Genomic DNA, 26058 nt, shown 5'->3' on the forward strand with positions numbered 1-26058 from the left:
TGCACAAAATACTGCAAAGGGACCATTATTTAAGCTATAGGATTAAAAATAAAATCTCAGTTCATTTGCAAAAGGATGTTTGCTTTGTCATGTTTTGCTTTATAATGGATGAATGGTATCCCTACAACTGGAGATTAGATTGTGATAAGTACACCCTCTTTAAATTTAAGTGTCCTATACATGTTTTTATGATTTACTTGAGTGAATGAGCTTGTGAGGTCTGACAGAGATTTTTTTAGAAAGCATTTTCATTGCTCTATTATTGATGTAATATGGAAGGAGAAGCCTTGCCAAGCAGATGCACTGTGATCAGAAATCTATACCTCAACTGGGACTATAACCAGATAATTTTGTGATGGATTATTTGCATTTTTTTTTAAAAAAAACATCAACCCAATCTTCCTTTTTCTGGGCAGCTGAAATCAATGGGATCCACATGAAACTAGAAGTGGGAATGGAATTTTTATTCACATCTTCTGTACATAGGCTAATTCTGCAAGGGATCCTTCTGGTCAAATCAGCAACAGCAGAGGCAATGAGAGAAAACATTTTTAGCATTAGTATTTGAGAAGTATTTCTGCTGTTCTCATTAAGAATAATGAGAATAAAAGAAGCTTTTCTATCTTTCTTGGACAATTTGTTGATATTTGTATTTCAGACAGAAAGCCTTAAGAAATGCAGTAGATCCGAAGCCCTTTTTGAGGGATTTGAATATCTCAAAATTCAAGTCTGTGTACAAAAAAAGGCTTTGGAATAAAATAAATCAGTAAAATAAAAGAAGCAGTGTTTTTTTCATTGCAAAAGCAGGCATTTACAGCTTGCTTTTGTTCAATATTGACTCAGAGTGATCCAGCCTTTGTTACTATTTGCACTAATTGTGAAGCCAGTATAACTCTACTGCTGTCAAAAGGCTTGCTTCTGTGTCCTTGTACCATGCAGCAGCATTATACTTACAAACTGTATGGTAGTCATTCTAAAAGCAGCCTCCTAATGTTAAAAATGTTTAGGTTTTTTTTTTTTTCTAATTGTGTGAAAGTAGCTAAGGCTTCAAAATGTGAAAGTAGATATTGTGAAATGTGAAAAATAAAATCGTGGTTTGTTTTTTTTTTTTCTGCTTCTTTTCATCCTAGGTGCAACTGTGCCATGTTCTTTCTATACTAATCCATACTCTAGTTTTCTAATTTCCACTGTGAAAAAACAAAAAAAAAAACCAAAAAAAACGCACAAAAGGTAGAAAAAAGGGGAGATATTTAAAAATTTGGAAAATAAATAATCAGCCATCTCCATTTCCTTTCTATATCAAAGTGTAGGAGTAAATACAATTTAATATATTGACCTATGATGAAAAACACTCCTTGGCTGTCTTCTATGTAATGAGGATATGAAAATCTGAAAGAATGTACGTAAGAATGACTTTTTGTGTTGCACTCTCCTTTTTCTAATGAAGCAGTGGTAGCTGGAGTTGTGGGGAAGAAGAGAGAATTTATTCTAGCTTTTTGATCTTTTTTCCTCACATTTTCAACCATCAACAATGAAGTGTTAGGCTTTAGTACAACTTGAACATGCACCTTCATTGGATGAGATTGCTTGGTGAGATTGCTATGTCCTTAGAGTTTTGTCACACCTAAATCTGTATACTTTCTGATAAGAGTCAGGCTCTCCAATTGAAGCATTTTATGTAGCATAAAACAAACTCATGAAAACTAGATGCTTGAACCTATCTGTCCTCATCCCATGATTGCATCAATTTTGAGACTAACTTATTTCGTTACTTATGCCAACTAGTTTTACTTTAACATGAGGGAAAAACAGAGGTTCAGAAAACCTAGTGACCCAGGTGTTGAAGGGCTCTTTTGGCCTATCAGTGAACTGAAGTCCTTTTTGCGTTAGACAGAGACAGACGTGAAAGCAAGGTTTCCACTTGCTGCATGAATATTGTAACTGAATCAAAATGAAGATCTGGGCCTCAAGACTATTTACAGAGTCGGGAAAATTGAGGCTTATTAACTTCAGACATATAGTCAAAGGTAAAGCACATTGCACCCACATGCAAATTTCCAAATCAGTATCCTTAGTTTGTTGTAGATGCCGATTAAGGCTATTCTAAATGTGATCTTGATGAGAAGAAAGTCACTCGGTAATCCCACTAATTTTTGTGCCTTAAAGTACAAAGCTGTGCCCAAATGCAATAGAGATGTTTAAAGATTTTTGTCATTTTAAATCAAAAACAAATTTGTATTTATTTCTTCAAAAAAGATTAATAATTCTTAGCAAAGTTATTGGTGATTTTCTGACTGCTCTATTCCTCAATTGTTACCTGAGAATTTTGCATTACTTAATAAATTAACAAGCATGATAACTCAGTTCCATAGGAGAGTCTGGATCTTAAGATCAAACACAACTTTCGTATTTCAGTAACAGTAACAGTGATAAACAGTCATTGTCTCCAAGGCAGTAATATGAGGATAGCCATTTAATGAATGTATCCAAGACTGATTCTCTGTGTTCAACACAAAAAGCCTGGCTCATTTCATGTAGGAAAAGAGCTAATTTTTCTCAGGACAGTGGTGATCTCATAAGCATTTGTGGTGGTTTGGCCCTGGCCAGATGCCAGGTGCCCACCAAAGCCACTCTATCACTCTCACCCCCTCAGCTGGACAGGGGAGAGAAAATATAACAACTGGCACGTGGGTCAGACAAAGACAGTTTAATGAAGCAAAAGCCGCGTGCAGAAGCAAAAGCAAAACAAAAGATCTTATTCTCTACTTCCCATCAGCAGGCGATGTCCAGCCACTTCCTGGGAAGTAGGGCTCCGGTATGTGTAGCGGTTGCTCTGGACGACAAACGCGAAACGTATGTCCCCCGCTTCTTCCTGTTTTCCCCAGCTTATATTGCTGAGCAGACATCATGTGGTATGGAATATCCCTTTGGACAGTCTGGGTCAGCTGTCCTGGCTATATCCCCTCCCAAGTTTTTACCACCCCCAGCCTACTGGGGAAATGTTGGGGAAGCAGCCTTGGTGCTGTATGAGCCTGGCTCAGCAGTAGTCAAAACACTGATGTCTTATCTAGCTACCACTGCACAGCACAGTGAGGGCTGCATCTCAGGCAGACCCATTACAGCATTTTAATACCAGCTGGTGTAAAGTAGCTACAAAGAAATAGATTTCCTCTTAAGAGCAGCTCCTCCTTGGTGATCTTTGTTTTATGCATTCCAGGGCTCCACCACCTCAGTGACTAACATTTATCACTTGATTCCTTCCCAAAATCATAAGGGCTAAATCCAAAAGATGGATTTATGTGCCTGCCTACCTACTTCTTCTGGCCTTGAATAAGCCATAAAGGAACACGTGATCAGGTGGAATAATTTTATGGATTTGAGGCAGCACACTATTAAGCTTGTTAATTAATATATTTGTGAACTGGTTCTCCCCAAAGATTTACTGAGGGATAAAGCAATCAGAAAGTCATCAACAACCTTGCTAAGAGATAAATAATCACTGTTGGAAAAAAAACCAAAATTAATCCCAGATCACACCCAGAGGCTCTATACAGCTGTAGTGCAGATCTGAAATGTGAGCTGGCTGTGATACTGAGCGCACAGAGGCTCCAATAAGAGGTGCAATGAGGGTCCATTTTGAAACCCTTCACTGAGTCATCCCCCTTTCTTGCAGCGTCAAAGTTAGCACAGGAGAGTTGGGCTTTAATGCAAGTCTTCACAGGTATTAGCACACTCAGCAGGAAGCTAGCAAGTTAAAATTAGGAAGCTGTGGAAAGGAGTAAAGGCAAGCACCAGAGCAAAGACTTCTGTGCTTCTAACTTCGCTGTCACAGACTGAAAAGACACCTGACCTAGGGTTGTGTCCAGACCTCCTCTGAAGTTTTAGGCTCCTTTGTGACCCTAGATCAGATGCACCTCTCCTCATTAGCTGCTCAGCTGACCAGGACTGTCACTCTCAGGGGACAGTGTTGGCATCCTTAGGGGATGTAAGCATCCAAGCAGTACTGTGAATCTTACTTCAAAAATAAATAGGCTCTAAAAGTAGAATTCCTCTCTTCCCAAACATCAGATGTCTAAACTGGGAAGGAAAACACATCTAGATACTCTAATACTGTAATAGGGACTTGTGTTCATACTCCTTGCTGAATGGTGTGCCTGATTCATGCATCACTGAGTTGTTGGTAACAAGCATTGCTTTACTATGGCAATCTGCACTGAATTACTAGCTTAACAGCTAGCATAGCTGTGCTGCTCCTGATACATACATTGCCCTCCACCATGCAGTGCATTTTTCAATTTGAGGATCTAGCCCAAAGTACCCTATGGGTTTAGCCTATGTCCATTGAATCAGATTTTCTATTTCTATATGATTTTATTTCTGTATTTTTCAATTGTCTGAAAGTAAGTATGTAGAAAAGATATCCTGTCCTAACTGGTCCTTAGTCAGATCATCACAAATTCCTCTTATGATAAGTCCTTTCTATTGTTTCTGAGACGGACTCCTGCACAAGACTCAGACAAAAGCAATGTACCTGAACTGAGCTGCATATGATTCCCAAATATGTTGATGCAATATGGAAGGAGATGACCCACTCTTGGGAGGTTTAGAGAACACATCTGGAAGGTTTCTGAGTTGTCTCAACTTTTATAAGAACATTCATTCCCATGCAAAATAGCATAAAGTCAAGGGGTTTCATGTGTGGTTTTTAAAATCGATGATAGAAGGGCAGACTTGCCATCGGGATATAGATGATGCCAGGAAGCCAGCTAATATATGGGTGGTACATCACAGAAAGGAACAAAGATAAATAATCAGAAAAAGAAAAATAGATATGGCTTAGGTGGAATAAATGCAAAATTGTTGCTGGTGCCAAATTAAAAATAAATTCAGAGTTCTGAAATATAATACTCTTAAGAAAATAAATTTGTTGGAGACCTTTGCAAAGGACTTCAGGAAAAGCTACATCAAGAATGTAAATCAGTGTAGAAAAGATTTGAAGACACGGTACTGAATTAAAAAGGTTAATTGCTAATGCTGTAATGTGATCAAATCTGTTCTGAATTTCTTGAACATTTTAATACTTAATAGTACATTGTTAAAGAGCTGTTTAGAGATTTAACCCTGTGACCCTTAATTAGTCACTGAGATATAGACAAGAACAGTTGTGCAAAACTCTTTCAAGATTCATGTATCCATTTACCCCAAAGGGCACATATACCAGGAAGACAGAAAGTTGTGACAGACTAAGAAAACCCAGAGCATACCACTTGAATTGTTAAAAAGACTGAAGCTGTCAAAAGAGCTGTCTGTGCCTACTAGGCCATCTGAGGCCATGATATCTGTGTATACTTCACTGTATCGTTACATCAGACCTTTATAATTTATGTCTAACCTCAGTGCAGTCTTTTCCATTGTTCCTGTTTAAAGGAAATGCATAAACTTTGCTAGTGATGCTAACAAATTTTTCAGCTCTTATTGTCTCTGCTTTAATGTTACTCTAAGACTTCCTGTATGTCTTTGCCAGTGGCATAGAAACGCACATTTAAATATAAGCTCTTGCCATATTCTTCTCAACCTATTATGAAGACAGTTTCACAGATTTGCGGATTTACAAGCTTATCAAATAGAAAAAGGTGGAGGAGATGGCTAGGAAAAAAAAGCCAATGTTCAAAAAAAGTTAGCATGCTAAGAAATACAGAAGAGAGGTGATGACACATCCCAGTTGATATTTTCTCCAGTCTGGAAGATGGTCACTAATGTAAATTAAGTTTGTTCTTTCAAAAGAGTATTAAGTGTGAAAAAAAAATCTATAGGTAAATACTACATAAATAAATAAATAAATTAATTAATTAATATTTTTTACCTAAATAATCTCAAAAGTCTTCTTTTTATTTATTTCTGTGGAATAGCTCTGCAGCAATAGAGCATTGCTGGGCCACAAAAGTATTAAGGTGGTACATGGATGTATAATAAATATTATTCTCTATCATATTTCCAGTAAAAAGTTGAAGTATTGAGGTGTTCTGTAACATACACAAAACTTCAATTGTTGACAGCAGCAGATTGATCTAAGAGGTCTAGGAACCACATATTCCACTTCTAACAAGGTATAGATTTAACAAGAATTTAATGTTCCTTTGTAAATAGTTCCCTAAAATTGGTCTCCTGTGCTTAGATTAATCTAACTCCTGCTTAAGCTTTTTTTTTTTGGACTGTTAAACCGTGGGGATTGCTTTTCCCTGGTATTAAGTTCAACAGGAACTGCATATGTGAGGCATTTCAGAGGATAAATCCACTAACAGGAAATTATGGCTTATTTTATAGAAAATTACTCAATTTGCTTATTAATTATGAGTGTAGCAAACAGTGCCTAGATTGTTAATTATTTAAAAAAAAAAGCAATCCTTAACACTTACTGTGAACCAAAAAAAAAAGTTAGAAACAACACAGCTTTCCAGTTTTCTGTGCTTTTGATGAATGCGTTATTCCAGATTTCTGAGTGTTTGTGAAAAACTGCTCAATTCCAAACTGACCAAGACCTTTTGTCTATTTAGGATTTTGTTATGGGTCTCTCAATTTTACTCCGAGGGACAGTACAGGAGAAACTGAACTGGGCTTTCAATTTGTATGATATAAATAAGGATGGTTATATAACTAAAGAGGTAAGGTCTACTTTTTACACTAATCACTGAAACTAGAGGTTGTATATCTAAGTCCTGCTTTCAAAGAAGAATGGCTTCATTGTCAAATTATACATGTTAACAAATAAACCTATATCATGAAACTAGACATGCTAAAAATAATTTCCTCATTTTAAAGGCAAAATTGAAAAGGGAAAAATCTTCACAGAAATTGTAAAAGGTCAGAATTCTTCAGGTATAGAAATGTTTGGCTTCAACATATGAATATGTATTTGCATATGCAGTCACCAGAATAAAGTAGTTTGGTAGGATATTTGGACAAAGAAGAATTAAGTATGTGGGCCATAATTGTTACTCATTTTATGAATCTACTTCTAAAATTTTTGCTTGAAACAGAATATATATAAAAAACCTTCCTACATCTTTTATTGTGGAAGGATTCAAACACATACTTAAATTACAGTGGGGCCAAATGAGTGCTTTCATAAAAAGACATGTTTTTTCAAAACTGGGTCTTTATGTAAATATATATATATTACACTTACCATTTTAAAGTTTTAGAAAAAAACATCATGATTGTTATAAAAGGGTGATCTATGGAATAATTTCTCAGCATACTGGCAGATGATTTATTCTTATAATTATAGTTTTCACAAGCCATTCTATTAACAAAATTCAAAACTTTTAATATAAAAGGAGGACTCCGCATATGTGTGTTTCTATTTTCTCTAGGGAAAACAGTTGTAAGAAGCTAATGTGCTTGGACCATTCACTTGCTGTTACAGAACTTCTTTTACTGTTTAGTTTTATCCACAAGACCTCAGGAGTTTTTTCCCACAATCCATGAACTTGCAGATATTCTAAATCACTTAAAATTAAAAAGTCATACATCTGCATCTATTTAACAAGTTTACCTGTGAAAGCTGAACTAACATGCTAGCATTTCTAGGAACATAGTAGTTCCTTCTTGAAGCTATTCAGTCATAAAATAACAGGCACAATCTCAAAATTTTACTCTAAGATGTAAATCCTAAAAATAATTTATGAGTTCTGAGTTAAAGCAGTATTTACAATGCACCTCACATTACACAGACGTATTGTTTTCTTTTCAGGAAATGCTTGATATCATGAAAGCAATATATGATATGATGGGGAAATGCACCTATCCTGTTCTCAAGGAGGATGCGCCTAGACAACATGTGGAAACATTTTTCCAGGTGGGTCGGTTAACATAGGAGCCAAAAAGACTGCTCTGTTAGCAGGTATGGAAAGATTTCCATTGTTGTAACAGTTTTGCATATACTACCAATTTTGTAATAATTTTTCTTCTCTGCGGTTCCATCCCAAGTTTCTCAGGTCTACTCATTACACCTTGCTTTTTCAATAATAAGCTCATTCTAGTATATCACTTACTGCATCTTTACAGCATTTTGGCCTGCTTGTTCCTAGGCTGACATGTGACTGAAATGAATAATAAAATGGACTTGCTTTACACAGGATTTCTGGGGGATAAACATACATTCTTATTATTTCTGAACAGAAAATGGACAAAAACAAAGATGGAGTAGTTACCATAGATGAATTCATTGAGAGCTGCCAGAAGGTAAGTACCCAGTGATAAGTACTGAACCTGTATCTGTTGGCTAATGCTGTCATAGCACTACACGATTCCTGGAGTGACAGTGATGGTAATCCTAATACCAGAGACGGTATTTTCCCAAGGCAGAGTATGTATGTACACCATTACACAAACCCACTAAAGAATGTAGATAAATTTGCCACCTGACTGTGTAGAAGAGATGTTGTATACAAGCTGTCACTGCTTATTAGACAACTGTGTCCACAAACATTCTCTAACAGTGTTTTGTTTGTACTTCATAGCAAAAAGTTTCTTCACATTCAGCTAAATATTTATTTCTATCTTCCCCCCATGCTGGGGAACACGTTCCTGTTGCAACTGACATAGAGTCACAGCAATAATAATAATAATAATAATAATAATAATAATATTGCTAGAAAATTTATCATCCATAGGAACATTTCTGGAATAGCAAGGCATGACCTGTTAGAGGCCTTAAAAAGGGAGAGCACAAGGAGCTTGCAAAGTGTTGGATGGCAGGATTTAACAGCAGACAAGTTTTCTCAAGGCAAGGGAGTGAAAACTGATTGTGATCATCAGTTGCAAGTGTTTACGCTACCCAGGTGGCTGTTAACGTCCTCCAACTGCTGAAAGAAGCTCCTTGCTCTAGAGCCAGGAATGAGAATAAACTTCTGCAGCAGGAATTACAGCCTGTTTTCACTCCTCTGCCCTTCAGAAACTGGCTTGCTCTCAAACAAGGAGACAATATAAGGAAAGATAAGTTGCATTTTCAAAAATTTAAAAAACTTTTTTAATTTGTCAATTAAAAAATGCAAGTAAAAGAAACATGCTATAATACAAAATAATGATGACAGGGCTTCAGTGTGATAAAATTGTTGTTATGTACTGTAAAGTCTCACATTAGACCTAAGGATAAGATAAGCTTGATTACATTATGCAAATTGATGTGGCAAATAAGCCCAATGCTATTTGTTAGAGTGAGAAATGTAAGGAATCATAGTAGTGTTCTACTGATACCTTGTCCAGGCTGACTGATAAATATGAAGCTGACACAGACTAGTAATATAGCCTGAGTGTATTGCTTCTTATCTCCTATACCAAGAAGAAAGCAGTAGACAAGAGACAGGAGAAAACAAGACTAGCAAGATAACTGCAGTGAGTGATAGATTTTTAACCATTTAGAAGAGGGAAAGCTGAACAATAAATCGCAAAGATGCTCTAGAATTGGTCTATTTTTATATGCATCTGTAGTTACTTCTTGGGGTTGCTCTCACAAGCATAGCTACTTAGTAAGTTTCTCTGATTTTAATCCACTGATTTTGGGGAATGAAAGACTGACAACAAGTGTTCTAACTGTGGCTGTTCTGTATATCCTTAGCAATGGATATTGGGTAGTGTCTTGTCTGGCAGCAGTGCTCTGTTGCATTGATCGTGGTTCTGGCTTGTCAGTCATGTTCAATACAAATGAAAGGCATTTGCTTTGCTAAAGCTGAGTGATCATCAGAAGCAGAGATGAGATTAACTTCCCAGCTCAGGTCTGCAGAGTTCTGGAAGTTGAATGACAAACTAGTCTGGATATGACAACAATTATGGTGATGGGCTGAGTGATTCATTTATGAAGAAAATTAGTACCTTCAGCAAGGAAATGCCTGCTCTCCTTTTCCAGTGTGATTCCCAGTTTCTCACATTTATTAGATTTCTTATTTACCTCTTCCGAGTATTCAGAATGTGCGAGAAATGTTCCCTAAACTGCTACATGACAGAGACGCTGTTCTCATCGTGCCACTTATTTCGCCATCACTTGATTTTAACTTCAAAGGTGGCAATGGTTTTTGATATGAAAAAAGTATCTCACTGCCTAAATGTTTGTCTGTCTGCCTACTAAGACCTCTAATCTGCAAAGTGTGTAATTCATGTTTATATCAAGATTTGACTTCAGAAATGAAATTTGGGGTTAGGATTCAATCTAAGTCCTTCAAGAAACTTGATTCAGGAGTTAATGTGGCTTCAGCCTGTTCAGGATTAAGTTTTTCACAAAGGATAGTAGTAGCTGCTTCCGTTTAAAACACAGATGTAGGAAAACCTTTTTTTAATATCCTAATAGGTAGGAGACTGATCAAAAAAGGTAAGGTTCAGGTTCCTTTCTTTCCTCAGCATGCTGTGAATCACATCACTCCAGGGGCGAGGTGTCTCATCTTTCATGAGCATTTAACAATTGCAAAAGTGAAATTAAATGATCCTGTGATCTTTGCTGTAGTAAATCTGTCTACATTTTAGACCTGCCACGCAATGTTTTTATGTTTTTCATATGCTCTGGTGTTACAGAAAAACAGTGGTTATCACTATTGCCCTTCATTCAGTATCTCTTTTCCAAGCTGTAAAGTACTCATTTATTAAACTTTTCCTCCTAGGGAAACCAGGCCACAACTTTAATCACCCTTGACCCTATTTCTAGACCACTGATATTTCTACTATTACCTTTTGCTTACCAAAATCAGGACATTCAGGACAGGGGCACACCACACCTGCTGCTTCCTAGGCTTTGACAGTTGTGGTGGCTTCCTCATCTACGAACCCTCCTTTGGCATTAAGGCTGATGTTAGAGCACACCTGATCAAAACCTTCCTTGCCAGTTTGCCTAACAAATACCTCGGACCTTGGAATGGGAATGCTCATTGTTGAGTATGGCATCCTGAACTGCATCTGGTGGATGTGAAAATATGCTAAAGGCATACAGAGGGTATGCTTGCCAGTTCTACTTCAAGATGTGAGACTGGAGACAAAACAGTGCCAGGAGACAAGGCCTACAAGAAACCTTCAACCAAAGCTGGGATCCTATCCAGTCTGAATCTTAAAACGAACTAGAAGCCTGTTCTGCCAGGGGGAGGCTGCAGGAGCCTTTTCTTTGAATGATATCTCAGGCAAGAGCTGCCAGCCTCTGAGAACTGCCATTCTTCTATTTTAAGTTGGAAGCCAAATTAGTCAGTCTTAGAAGTACATCTTTTACTGGTGTTTTGTGATAACTAAGTAAAATGTGGCATGCTTACTTTAAGAGTGAGAAGGAACACAGCAGAGCATAGTTGAATACAGAGGTTCCACTTCAGGTTCCTGGGATAGGTTCCTGAGATATTTTTTGTAGCATCAAGAGCCTCTGGTGTGTTCTTAAACACTCATTATACAAACATGTGCCTTTTTAAAAATCACCTCCTTGTGCTGAGTACTGGTTTGGCATAATTACCAATGCAGTAGCACTGTACAGCCTGAGGTATACAGCAAGTTCAAGCGTTAATTCACAGGCCCAATGCAAAGAATGGCCTGTCCGTTCACAAAGTGTTAAGCAGTTATGTAGGGACTTACAGAGCATTCAGTCATTGAGCATGGTCTTCTCTGGTCACTGGGTATAAGGACCTATGTTTACCCACAATTAACTGAGGTAAGCGAAGCTGCTTCCCCTCATCCTCCCTCTGTCTTGGACAGGGAATGTGAATGACTTGATTTCCCTGCCCCCTCCCTACCCCACATACCCGTGTGCTTGAATGCCAGTCCGCCATCCAGACTCCATGAGTGTCCCTGCTCCCACAGGAGAAATGGACTATCCTGTCCTAGGTATGCTGGGCTGAGTCCAAACAGCAGCGGCTGTCTGTCCTCCTTTCTGTAAGTTACCAAAGAGCAAAGAGAGGTCCTGGGAAACAGTAGTGTCGCTAACTCAAGGGCTCGGCACCACCCAGTTCCTCACCTGCCTCATTCCACTGCTTGATGCTGGTGGAAAATGCTCTGTCTCAAGCATTACTTCATATCCACAGCAGTACCATGAAGAACAGTGGCAAAGGACTAAGGCATGCATGGTGCACAGGTAGATGTCAGGGTGAAGGACTTGAAGGTCCTTCTGATAATGATAAAAAGGTTTCTGGGATATATTTTCTGCAGGAGTAACCCATTCCGCACACAATGCTGATGGTCTGGGCTAGCCTGAGAACAACAGAGGAGCCATCTCAAACTTCAGTAAGAAAAACTGCAAAGTTGGCTTGAAGTTAGGTCAGATCTGGCAAAGCTCATTCATCCATGTTTTGTGGTTCATATGCACTAACACCTCCTAATGTCTTGAGTTACGAATCATTAAACAAATGGATTATGAAAAAAATGTTCAGAAAAAATGTACTGAAAAAAGAGGCAAACGAGAAAGATACACCTGTCAAAGAATTCTAATGCAAGCATCTGCTTTTTTTTTTCTTTTTTGAAGATGGAAAAAAGCTACCTAAAAGTCACCATGTTCCACATATTATGACAAGCCTGTATTTTCTTGTGAAGACTCTTTCCATTTGACTGACTAAATGAGGGGCATTGCATGTCTTCTGTATAGAAACAGCAAACTTCAGAAATATGGAGCTGAGTTTAGAAAAGTAATAGTTTCATTAGTGATGATACATATAAAATTGGTAGTAAGTGTTAAAACACTAAATTAAGAGTATGTTTGCTTTACACATTTGCTGAGCTTAGTTGCCAATGTATATATATAAAAACTTCTGTAAATAATTGACAAATGACTCGAGTTAAACCAAACTTTAACCTTACATTAATCAGTGATCTTCAATGGTATATTGATATTTCAAGACAACGCAGTGGGAAAAAGTTAGTTTATTTTAATTTCCAGTAATTTAATATAGTAAATTTCCTATACAAACTTTTTAAGCATTGATAATCAACATAATGTATTTTTTGGAAATTAAATATCATTGCTTTCATAAGTCAGTTTATGAGCACAACGTAGTGCACAGATCACTTCTTACAGCAACATCACTTGAGAAGACACACGGAATCAAAAATGAAAAACCCCACTGTGTGTGTCTCGTAACATAAATTAAAAAAATTACTCAAAGTTGTCACTTTCTACAAAGCAAATCACTCACTAGACTGAACAGTGAGTAATTTAACTGGAAATTGATACTGATCATGCATTACTGGAACATTAATGTACAGAAGGCCTACATATCAGTAGCAGAGAATACTATGAGATAAACTTTCTAAGAAGTGGGGGTTTTATGCACCTTTCATGAAACTTCCTATTCTATTAAATTCAGTCTTTTTACTCACTAGAATTAAAGATGGCTAGATTATCTCTCAAGAAAGTGCTAAAGGGTGTGCATTCAGATTACAAAAGAGGATCGTTACTGTGAAGACCAGCAAATTCTAAATAAGCATGTAATTATTTCTTATATTGTGTATATATATTTGATTGTATTGTGCAACCAACTGTTGATCCAGAAGCGCCACCAAATATGGGCTACTACAAGTAAACTCTTTCTTCTATACACTGAAAGGTAAATCTTCCCAAACCAGTATTTTTTTCCTCACTGCTGTGCTGAGAGTTATTTACCGATAAAAACTGGGGTACGGAGTGATGCATCAGTAACCATTATGCAGAACTTGGAAGCTGAATGTTTTATTACCTACTTAATGCAAAGCAATCGGAAAGCAGAAGTAGCATTGGAAAGCAGTCAACATCTTTCAGAGTGAACACACAGAAAATCTAAGCTGAGGAGTCAGAGTGTTGGGGGTGATATTTGCGGAACTGACCACCTCTTCGGTTCATGCAGAGATGCACACTTTATTTTATTTTGGAGTCATCCCTAGCTGTGCAATAGGATGCCCTAGATTCACAAAAAGCTCCTGTGTATGATACACAAGACTAGGAATTTCATGTACGGATTCACGCTTCAGAAACAGCAATTATTCCTTGTGTATTTATTGTCTATATCTATTTTCTTATACTAGCTATAAACTTATAACCTCTGAAATACTGCAGACAATTTTCTTAACATGCTACTGTATTCTTGACACAATATTTTGGTTTAATTAATATATACAGAAACCTATTTAAGCACAGATCCATTAACAGCCTGTTTCTGCTAACAATTTCTCCAAACAAGCTGAAAAATAATGTTGTCAGTAACTAAAATACAGTTAGTTCTACCCAATTTCACTATAGATATTGGCCAGATACATTTGTAATGGTGTGTGATTTTTGCTTTTTTTGTTGTCTTTTTTACAGGATGAGAATATAATGCGATCCATGCAGCTCTTTGAAAATGTGATTTAATGAAGACATTAGGTCTACAAACTAATGGACAAATATGAGCTATTCTGCAACATTATCTAAAAGATGGATTTCCCACTTTATCATAAATAAAATTACTCAGCTTTACACTGAGACATGTATTATGCAAATAAATTTTTTATTATAAACTTTTCCCAACAAAAAAACTTTATAAATTATACAATTTAGCACTTCAATAGTGGCTACTTAGTTAACATGGTTGTTCTGAAAAGATAGATTTTTACCCCAAACCCAAACAAAATAAGACCTGACATTATGCAGCTTTATTATCATTCCAACCCCTAGATAAAATAGGTACTATCACAAGGAGATTAAATAAATAATGTTTTGCTAGTCATTTGTACTGGCTTGAGCTCCAGGTGTTTGACTGTATTTCTTAAATCTTAGCTTCTAATTTATACAGAGGCATTACCATGTATATTCTTTTCACATTTATATGGCGCAGTCCTCATTTTTTGAATAATACTTGGAGTTAAAGTGCTGTAATCAATGTGCAATGCACATCTTGCTGCAATTGCCTTCCACCTTTGACTTGCTTTTCTCTTCAAAAAAACCAAACCCAAACTTAACAAAATAGATAACTGGAGAGGAAGAACTGTTATGGAACAAAATAAGAAATTGCTTATATGTAGGTTTACTCCCTAACAAACATGAGTAAGCTCCTGTCAGTCACACTTACCCAGTAAATCTGCACTTAATTTATCATGACATGAATATCAGGAGTCCTACATACTCTAGTTCTAACTCTTCTTATATGTGTCCACAAAGTTTTTCGCTTAAAATTAAGGATCTTCTGACTTTCGTTTTTTCATGAAGAAATGTTAACTGGATCCTAACACTATTTTCATGAGTACATGTCTTTTTGCCTTTAATGAAAAAAAAGGCATGAACTTCTTTTGAAACTTCCATCCCACTTCAGTGCTCAGAATGAATATCACTATGTAGTAACATCTACTAACAATGACTGCTAGACAGGCTAACATCTGTTTCAGCTTTTTGTAAAATCTTTAATTATGAGACAGTCAGGAAAAAATTGGAAACTTCAGCTATATGGTTTCATCTATATGTGATAAATGCATTACACTTTTTTTAGGATCACTTCTTCATTAAGATTGGAACTACCTTAATTCTGAACCTAGAAAGTATTTTCTAAAAGAGTACATGTACCTAAAATATAATACTGCGCCCCCATCCATGTAAATTTTAAGATTTCAGATTGTCCACAGAGTTTATGCAAATACTTCAAAATAGGTGAAACGCTATCAGAGATAGGCCAATCTTCATTGTGACAGTGCTGCAGAAAATGTGAAAGGGGTTTAATGAAGTAGAAAGAATGTTGCAAGCATTCTTTTGCAAAAATAAATCAGGTATCTATTCTGGTGTAGAGATGGGATGTTAGAGGCATGTTGAAGGCTGCTCTGCTATCACCAGTGTAGGATAAGAGTAGTACAATACATGTACACCTGAAATCTGCTGTAGCGTGTTTGTGTAAACTAAATGTGCACATTTTGTAAAAAAAAATAAACATGAAGAAAAACAAGCAGCATGATCGAGTTTTTGAGTTATTAAGCACTTGTATTTCTTCAAATTAAACATTTTTGCCAACAAAAGTGGGTTTTTTTAAAAGCTTAAATACATAGAACTTGACTTAGCACAGTTCTGATCTCAGCAGAGATCTTAGCACAGTCCTGAAGTAAACTTAATTTAGCCAAGCAGTAGTAATTTTCCAAAAATTCTGAAATTGCTTTCACATGACAGACTTTTTTAATACCCTATGCAACAGCATCTTCTGATGACAAACCCTCCCCTCCACCCTTAAATTCCAGAATTGAATTTTCCTCAGGGGAAAAAGTTCTACGGCAGATTTTGTTACTTCAGTCATCTCTCGCTCACAGAGTAGCTCAAATACCCATAATAACATCAACAGTGTTTATTACAAGACCTGTTAGGAATCATTTTGCAATCGAGTTCACATACGTTCATGAACAAAAGCTGTGCCCTACAAGGCTTGACAGCAGGTAAGCTGGCTTCTGCAGTCTTTTTATTGTCTTTAACTCATATTTTTTTCATAGCTTCCACGTTCAGAAGTTTATTAGCTTGTCTGGAGCTGGAATTCACAAGCTAGTCCCAAGCATATCTGCAGCATTGCAGAACTCAGTGCAAAGGGAGCATGGTGTAAATACTCCGAAGTTGTTGCCTACATCTAGCTCACATTCAGTAGGCCCAAAGCTGACTGGAACTGATTAGTTGAGCAAAAGCTAGGCTGTGGCTCTGTGGCGCAACCTGATGCCTCTGCACTGTACTCTCCAGACCCTCTTCAGCTTCTTGAAACAAAATACACTGAGCAAGTTCAGTTTTGTACCATACGCTACCTGTTCCGTGTGTTCAGCTTCATACCTTTAAAAGATGACTCTCAAAAAGTCTAGATGAGTTCTCATAGTTCTACGTCTAACCCAGGAAGTCCTGATGAACCCAAACTGCATCCGTTTGTGCCTGTGGCACAAAGTTACTAATTTCGAAAGCAGGTATACGTATGTACTTTAACACCAAGTTAGTTACTATTTAAGTAATTGCAGCTAAATTATTCTGCATCACACCAATGTACAAAACATATTAAGTACTGCAGATATATTAAAAGAAATTGTAATTTACAACAAAATAAGAATCAGTATTTACTCTGCTTTTGAAATAATAGCCGGTTAGTCAATGTCACTGTAAGCACAATGCATACGCAAATAGGAGACAATACAGAGAATCTTTTAAAGTGGTCTTCTATAATTACATATTCACAAACTGATAGGCTGTTTCCTATTCTCCATCATACTGAAGAACTGTGATTATTTTAAGAGAATATATCATACCCCAAATAAGTGTCAGTGATGTTCACAGGCAGTTTCTTTCCAAACTTCACCTTACAGTACAAATCACTACAGTTTTCTTGTTCAACAAGAGATAGAACAATAGGTTGGAATTTTAGATTTGATGATAGCCACAGTTGCCTGTTGAAAATAAAACAAACAAAATAAGGAGCACTAGCGCTACATATGAGAGTATTCATATATTCACTATAAATTGCATAATTCACAACTTTTACTTAGTTATCTTCATTATTATAAAACAGTGGAAAACTAAGGAAATATTTGCTGAGAAATTTACTGTCAAAAGGGCTGAAATTAATGATCTGAAAAAATGGAGCATTGTGATAACTAATGCTGGAGCATAAACATCCAAGAGAGGAGTGACAAACTCATACTTAAAACTAAGCATAAATATAGACATGAAATAATAAAGATTTTTAAATAGAATGATATTCTGGAAGAGACTTGCAATAAAAGTAAGAATCTTATACATTATACCTCATTTACAATAGGAATTTGATAGATAATTCATTAGTTGGATTAGATAATATTGCTTGTAATCACAGTTTAGAAGTTTGTTTCCAGTTTTCTGCTTTATCTTACTACAGTATTTTTAAAAGACACTCAGAAAGACCTACTCCCAAAACCGGTAAGACTACAAGAAACCAACATACACACAGAAGAATCAGAGGTTAACGATTCACTGGATTAGATACGTTATCTAGACCTAAAGTTTCAGACCATCAAGATGAGTCATAATTTTCCTTTTCTTTCTCACTACATATAAATAATTCTCATGCTTCTTTATTCGTTGTGGTGTTTTTCAAGTCTATAATATGAACACTGCTACTGCCCTTAAATGACTATGAGCACACCAAAGAAAAAAAATAATGAAGTGGTGTCTACTGATTCTTTGGGGGCCTACTGATTAAAGCACACAAGCTCAAAACTGGTAGACCTGTATTTATGGTCCCTACTCTTTAGGTTATTCCTATTCTTTACCGATGATTATTTAATATAATACATGCAAGCGTTCATAGGGTCAAGAAAGCAAATATCTTCTCTTCTAGATAAATATCCAAGCCAGTATTCTCTCACATTTTCTTCTCTCCTCCTTTCTATGCAATGTACAGCACAACAGAAAATGGCAACAGGATGTTCAGTAGAAGAATACTCTGCCATCTATTACTTAAAGCATTTTTTTGATTTATAGCAATTGCAGATCTAACCTCTGGGTTAACCAGGGTGGGCTGGAATGTCAGTATCTGATTTCCTCACTTAGTGACCTAAACAATAACCTATTAGTGGGAATGGGAAGGCATCATCAATAACAGCAAAAAGTATCTTTCAGCAAGAGTAAATCCTGTGGAGGAAAGTATTTAGGCTCCAAACCTCATTGGCAGAATATGAATTACCCAGAGTAGATTTAATGTAATTTCTATTATCACTCAATACATCGAACACACTAAAACAACTATTTTACTGTGGACTGTAACACAACTCTGCTGATTGCCACAGCACAAAATCCTGTGTTTTATGCAATATGAATAGCTGTGACATGTAAATATAAGCAGTTTTCAGAATGGGGTTCTTAATCTGGAAGCCAGAGATGGAAGTTGTTTTGGCAAAGCTGCGTTCAAATGTGCAGATTACAGAGTAATCATCTGATCAAACTCACCTTGCCACCATATTGCTCCAACTTTTGCAAAGTAACAGTAATTTTTTCTCTAAATTTCTTGTCCATTAATCTCCTAGAAAGCTAGTGGAAAAATAAATAAAAAGACTTGTTGCACAATATAGTACAATATATGCAAAGAGGGCAATTCTATTTTATTACTTTATTTCATCTTATCTTTGGAAAATTAAAGCCAAAAAGAAACATCACTTTATAGCTTGTATCTGATGTCAAAGTACGGAAGCTAGTCAAGGCAAAAGGAATAAAGTGTCAACTGATGGGAAACTTAAATTCAAAGAAAGCTCCACTGTTAGCCAAAAAAATACTTTTTTTTTTTTCTTTTGTCAAATTTTAAAGAGGTATCAACTTTAAAAAAAAAAAATAATTCTTAAAGTGCTGTCCACATGAAAAGTTAACAAGTTTTTCACGTGTACTGAATAAGATTTATTATAGTGGAAATTACTTTTAAAAAAACCTACTGCAGTTTCTCTGCATTGGATGTCTAAAAGGTCATTTTATTTTGGTGTAAAAGTGCACTTGAGAAGCTGGCTAAACAAAACTATGAAAAGCCTGTCTGACAGAGGAAGGGGGTCTACAGAAGGACTCAGTATAAAAATACTTTCCATAATCCCACTCTAAGTTTATTTCATGAAAACTTCCTTGTGCAGAATTCCCACCTGAAAGAAGTGGGAATATTTGCTTATGTTCATTTATGGAAACCTTAAAAACAATTATTTTTTTACTACAGCATTAAAAACATACATTTGTGAGTAGATGCTTAAGATGATCATTAAGAGATGGGCCAACAACAGCACTCAGTTGAACTAAAGCATCCAATCCCCTTCCAAATACTTCATCATCCGAATGCGCCTTCAGAGGGAGAAAAAAAATCCTGTCAGTAATATTCAGACAAATGCACAAGTTCTGCAAAACTGCAATCTCTACATGATGTTTCTATATAGTATTTTTAAAAATTAAAACTACTGTGCAACTGCTAATTGTTATAATGTTACAAGTTTAGAAATACAAGTACAACATGACTGAATATTAGCATCTAGAGGTAACATTTAAAAACGAAGTATATTTTTAAAGTAGAAAACAAAAGTGTCCACAAAATGTCAGTGAAACTCTTGCATTTTTTCTGAGACAAGGAAACTAATAATTTATTATTGATGAAACAAAAAATTCAAAAAGGCAAAACAAACAGTTTACTACACGAAGAATTGCGGTGCTTCACAGCATATTATAGAGGACCCTTCAAATGCAGCTACGTTGAAGTTGGGAGACAACATTTTAGTTACAAATGTAATAAATCCAGGGTAATTTCTATGTAATTCATAACAATAATTGTCTTTGTTGGAGAAACACAGGAGCCAATGACTTTCCGGCTCAATTAATTTAGTTCCCTGCCAACTACAGCTTATCACCTGACAGAAATTATCAGGCTCTTATCTACTTAGAGGGCACTTTGTCATCTTTATTTCTCCCATGGGAAGGTTCTTCTATACTTTCTCTCTATATAGAGTTCTCTAATGGTTTAATGTCACTCTTCCTTTAGCAGAGAAATTGATTCATAACAATTTATTTTGTTCTTTTACTAATACTGACCTTTATTTAAACTATTATTTTTCCACTCTGCCATTTGGGCCCTGAACTTTTTTTTTAACTAGAAGTCATCGACTTCTTGTGCAGTAGAAGGTTTAACAAGACTATACCAAAACAGTGCAACAATGAAAATTACCAGATGATAACAGTAATTGGAAGGACAAGGATAATTTTTTCTAATTTTGTCTTCCCTACTAAACCAAAGATACTGGTAAGACACACTTCTGATCTTCTATTACACCTCTGATCTCAAATTTTCAAACTTTCAGCCATCTCGATAAAACCAGAACTGAAACACAGCTAGATTAAAGGACAACAAGTAGCTGAACCAAAAAAGGGCTCTGAAAGATATGAAAAAGATCCAAAAACGATTACCTTTGAGGCCAATACTTCTACCTCGCTTTATTTTCTGAATGAGTAGAAAAGTTAAAAACATTTTTAAAATGAAGAATATGACCTCAAACATTTTACCTGTATTCTTCCCTTTTCCTCATTGGTATATTCTGTTTTACCCTTGTAGCAAGTTTTGAATTTTTAAATGTAACAGAAGGGTTATCTATTTCCACATCTCCATTTTACTTCACCTCAGTCATTTTTTTTTCACGTTATTATGTGAATATGCAAAACCACCAACAACACATGTACTTATTTCTGCTTATATTCAGATCTTTAATAGAACATTTCCACAGAATTTGCCCATAGCTACTGTCATACAGCCCATCTGAATTTACAGTTAAAGACGGATTTAGCTAACAAAACCAAGGCAGGGTTAACATGAGAAAAAGAAACTATTCCCGCCCCCCAAACCCCAACTCAAAAGCCCATGCAATAAATTTGTCACATTAATATTTTCCATGTAGTCCTCACCAGCACAAGAAAAAAAGAAAAAAAAAAAAACACAAAGTCAAACCCTTAGAATCTCTGCATGAAGAGTGGGACATACCAATGCAGCCTTTAACACTGGAACTAGACGAGGCAACAAAGGAATTGCTTTTTCAGCAGCACCTCCAACCATAAGTAATTCTTTAAAACCCTCCTTTGAAACAAATGTATAGGGATGTTTTGTCTCTCTCAGACCCTGTTGCAAATGCAAAAAATGTTTGCTTAACAGTGAAGCTTCTTTTAATCAAAAGCACATTAAAAAAGTTCCACATAGCAGCAAGATGTTTAGATTTTGTTACATCAGTTCAAAAGATAAAATACACTAACTCCACCATGTGGTGCCACTGAGTACAACTCTGCTCACAGAATATTTTTTTTAATTTGTCTTTTTGAACATTGAATATTAAAACTCACATTATGAATACTGCCAATTCAAGCAATATTTGTACTTCACTACCTTGCGTCTAACTACCCAAGGTAATTTTTCAACAAGACCATGAACAGGCATAGGCTGTATTTGTAAATGTTTTTCATAACCTGAAGGAAAAAAAAAAAACAGCAGGTGAACTGTGGAAGGAAAGACACCCCCCACCACACACACCCCTCTGCAACACCGAAAACTTGTAGAAGGTACAAAAAGGCACTTCTAGGGAAGATCTGACTGGCAGAACTCCAAGATTTAAAGACCTATGGCTGAAGTCTTTCTTCTTTCCATAATAGGAGCTCTAAGTTACTTTAGGAATTGACAGCTTTGTTTAATCTTAAGGGGGAAAAAAAAAAAAAAAGAAAGAAAAAGAAGAAAAAAGCCACCTCTACAGTATGCACTTTATTCCACCTATCACACTGGATTCAATATTTATTTAGACTCCTGAAACGTATTTGGTGATAAATGTCACAGATGATGCTGAGAAAACAGAAGCCTGAACATAACGTCTAGTATTTCCCTTTCAATTCTTTACAGGATCATATTTCCACTACATTAGTTCAATCTGTCAAGGAGAGCACCCTTACTTCAATAGGTTGGCATTATATACAAAAAGAATCAAAACAATTTTGTTTACAAAAGAACCCACAAAGCCACAAATGGATTGAAAAATTTCATTCAACAGTTGGGAATCTGAGATGCAGTCTTATATTTGACCAGTATCTCAAAGATTAAGTAGCTCTACCTAGTTCTCCTACAATGTTCTAACTCAAGAACTACAAATGGCAATTTTCTTGATCATCTTTATTCATACAAGAGCCTCACAAATGTTTTTTTCATATTTCCCTAGTAGGTGAGTCAAAGTCAGCTAGCTTAGCTTGTTACAAAATGCCATTTGGAATTAGCAAATCCTGTATCCTTAACTTTGCAAGAAAATTGAGTTTACCTCTGCCAGTGTTACAAGTAGAGGATCAAAAGGAACAGTTTCAGGAAGGCATTCCCATTGCAGCCTGTGCTTTACTGAGCCATGCACTAACCTATATAAAGAACAAAGTTTTAACAAATTGACATATACTAATACACAATTTATTGCTAACACTATTCACTTTAAATGTATCACAATTGGTCTGCAATATTACTATAATGTTATAGAAACAATTTCAATACATGCTGCTCTCCTTAGTGAAATGTATAAAGGTATTTAATAGTGCAATTATTGTAATTCTCAAATACGGCAGTTTTCAAAATTCTGCCCCCAGTCATACAGACATGAGAATATAAAAGTTATAGATGCCTCTTATACTGACACACAAGACGCTCTCTTTGCAAAGTTACTTGTTTTGATAAATACCAAGAAACATATTCCGCAAATAACAACTGGAAAGGGAAATCAGTTGAAACTGAAAGAAAATCATATTGGAATTCATCAGTTACTCCTAGAATATAGATAAAGACTAGGTATTTATGATTATTTTATACATGTATATACATGTATTAATGATTACTTAAATTTTTGTAAAGCAGTTCTGCATCCACTTGAAGAAACACTAGAGTGCTTAGGGTCTAGGCAAATATATAATAGACAAAAGTAACTTAAAATACCACAAACTATTACTCACAAGTAGTTTTGTTAATATCTGATATTGCTGACAACAACAGAATTGGAATATTCGTGCAAATGTTGTCATACAGCAAGAGGTCTGCTTACTAAAATGGCACTAATTTTATTGTCTTGGTCGTAGCGGGAAGTAAACACCATTACCTGAAGAAATCGCTTCTTTCATGAAAGAGGTTTAGCAAACCAAATCTGCAAATACCTAGCTATTCTTTAAAAATGCAGCTTCAGTATTAACACAGCATAAAAAAAGAACCAAAAGAAGACACGGAAAATTGCCTTCTGCTTTGAAAAGAGTTAAGCATCGCAAATCTTTTCAGAAATTAATGGAATCAAACAGCCTAACTAACAGATCAAACATGAATAGATGCATTTCAACCTGTGTAATTCTACACACCCATAACATATTTAGTAAAAAAAATAAACAAAACCAACACACCTGCATGGAATGCCACCTTTAGCATATATAGCAGCAAATGCAGAAGACGGTCGAGAGTAAGAATCGAACTGTGAGGACAGGAAAAAAAAAAAAAGAGCACTATTTATTCATAACAGTTCTGTTTGATAACTATTATGAATATGTTAAAACTGCAGTTCAACAAAAAAGGAACTTAGTCATATATTCTAAAACTAATAAAAAAAAAAGAACTACAGCTATGGGGTGGAAAACATATTTGGTACCTTTATCAGAAAACTGCTATTCAGAATTGGATGGCTAGGAAGTTGTGAAAAAGTTGTGAAAATAATGTAAATCAGTGCTCTCCTTATGGACTACCCTTATTTTCCTATTTTCTCTTGCAAATCTGACACTGAAGTCTTATGGGTTCTCTCCTTAACAGATTAAGACCTCTCACTTTCCTGATGTTTCCTGATTCCTGTTATACTGGTAACATGCAGAAGGCAGATTTACTCCAATTCCATCTTGATCTGAGTACAGACAAAAGTACAAGGTGGCGAGATGTGGGAGAAACACCAAATGTTGGGCAAGGTGGCTTGAAGGCACTGGAAATCGGTGAGGAGGTTCATACTGGCTGAGAATCCAGGAAGGACTCACTGGAGAAGTAAACTAGGAGCTCCACGGGGGAAAGCCTACACAAAGTTGGTTTTTTATCATATACATGCTTCTTATGCATATGAACTGTGATATTTATTACCACGATCATTCAATGCTACTTCCCAGATTAAACACCTTATCACAAAGCATATAGCAGGAAATACCATGAAATCTTAATTCTTATCTTTTGAGTGTCTGAACCTATATTGTTAAAATTGTGTGCATGATTTGATGACTTCTTGGCTTAATTAAGTCATTGTACTACTTCCAAAAAGGTTTCCACTAAAAAAGTGCCCTCATGAAAGTATCCAGACTCTGTTTATGACAAACTAGTACCTCATTAAAGTACTCTCGCATTCAGTTCATTTTCCAAAGTCTGTGACATTACTAATTGTTTGGCTGATATGGCCCAGTGGTGAGCTATAGCTCACCCACTCAAAGCTAGTTCTCCAGGTGCAGGACTTCTGTGAAATGTTTATTTCCTCCTTTCATCAGTCTTCTCCTGAAAGTCCAAATTCTTCCCAGTGTATTACACGTTCACAGTACTTGGGAGTTCCAAATAATGCACACTAGCAAGTAATCTGCTAGATTTTATTAATGTCTTGATGATCTTCAAGATGCTACCTGATTCTTGGTTTCATTGCATAACTGAGATCAGTTTCTCTAAAGCAGCAGGTGCTAAAATTTGTAACTATACCAAAATAAACCCCAACCCTTTTTAACTCTTAGCACTAAATCTCTTTTTAGAGCAAAAGTAAATAGTAAATAAAAAAGTTACCATCCAAGCCACAATTGTACCAGAACCCCTTTTTTAAAAAAGTAAAAAACATGTTACGCCTCAGACATTTGAGCTTACAAATTAGGAAATGTATGATTAATACCAAAAGTTTAGTTTAAATGTATAAAACAGGACCATAAGCAGCTTGTCCTGCATGTATTTCATAAAATAAGGAAATTTCTTCCAACAAACAAACAGAAAACCCACTACCTATACATACCGGATCAATAGTTTTAGGATTCAGCTTGTCACTAGGCTTTGGCTGTGGTTTAATTGCAGGTTCTGGACAACATGGCAAAGGAGAAGATGTCTTGCTTTGTCCTGCAGTCTTTGTTTTTCTTTGGATGCCTGATGACATTCTTAGAACATTGTTTCCTATAATAGAAAAAGATTAAAAACATTTTATGCTTTTTAATTTTCATTCCTATAGGACAGAATATCAAGGTTTAGAATCCCCAGGTGCAAAGACTGACATGAACAATCAATCAAGAAAATCTGAATAAGCGTACCAGGAAAAAAAAATGCTTCTTCTTATGTATCCTACACAGTGCATGGGATAATTTTGACAGTCTTGTCACTCCATCGTTCAAATGCACACATTTTCTAATCCTGCGCTGCTCCCCTTTACTTCTGTACTTTGAGACCTGCAGCAGAAGTGAAATTAGCTACAGCCTGCCTTTAGGGTAGCCTACAGAAACCCGAGCAGCATTACAGTGCTCAGCAGAGCAGGCCAGAGTGAAACAGGCTGGTTGGGTACAGTTACAACAGAAGACAGTAACAATTTGAGGAATGGCCAGGATAAGGAATGAAC

The 26058-nt window shown here is 36.1% G+C and overlaps 2 protein-coding genes across 6 annotated transcripts in view; one reads left to right on the forward strand and one right to left on the reverse strand.

Annotated features, from left to right (window-relative positions):
• The window catches only part of KCNIP4 (potassium voltage-gated channel interacting protein 4), a 335504-nt gene extending 321166 nt beyond the window's left edge, over positions 1-14338 (forward strand). For all 5 annotated transcript variants that reach the window (XM_086463680.1, XM_086463679.1, XM_086463677.1 and 2 more), the window contains 4 exons: positions 6555-6662; positions 7754-7858; positions 8182-8244; positions 14291-14338. In XM_086463680.1, coding sequence (XP_086319806.1) covers positions 6555-6662; positions 7754-7858; positions 8182-8244; positions 14291-14338 — 324 coding nt within the window. The remainder of the gene's footprint in view (positions 1-6554; positions 6663-7753; positions 7859-8181; positions 8245-14290) is intronic.
• A 2960-nt stretch (positions 14339-17298) lies between these two features.
• Positions 17299-25605, reverse strand: PACRGL (parkin coregulated like). Its single transcript, XM_009954421.2, has 7 exons — positions 25468-25605; positions 23855-23922; positions 22747-22837; positions 21438-21572; positions 19652-19759; positions 18893-18973; positions 17299-17355 (listed from the first exon to the last, which is right to left on the reverse strand). Exons 1-7 carry the CDS (start codon positions 25603-25605, stop codon positions 17299-17301), a joined length of 678 nt encoding a protein of 225 aa, XP_009952723.2.
• Positions 25606-26058: the final 453 nt, after the last annotated feature.

The sequence above is a fragment of the Leptosomus discolor genome, chromosome 4 (assembly GCF_034619465.1).
Source record: "Leptosomus discolor isolate bLepDis1 chromosome 4, bLepDis1.hap2, whole genome shotgun sequence".
In the NCBI taxonomy this organism is placed as follows: Eukaryota; Metazoa; Chordata; class Aves; order Leptosomiformes; family Leptosomidae; genus Leptosomus; species Leptosomus discolor.

Excerpts from the sequence above, each read along its gene's own strand:
- PACRGL (XM_009954421.2), bottom strand. The coding sequence starts at position 25,605 with ATGTCATCAGGCATCCAAAGAAAAACAAAGACTGCAGGACAAAGCAAG. Across the intron at positions 21,573-22,746 it reads TACTTGTAACACTGGCAGAG|GGTCTGAGAGAGACAAAACA; the intron begins GTAAACTCAATT and ends CATTTGCAACAG. Across the intron at positions 17,356-18,892 it reads TGGAGCAATATGGTGGCAAG|GCAACTGTGGCTATCATCAA; the intron begins GTGAGTTTGATC and ends TATTTTCAACAG.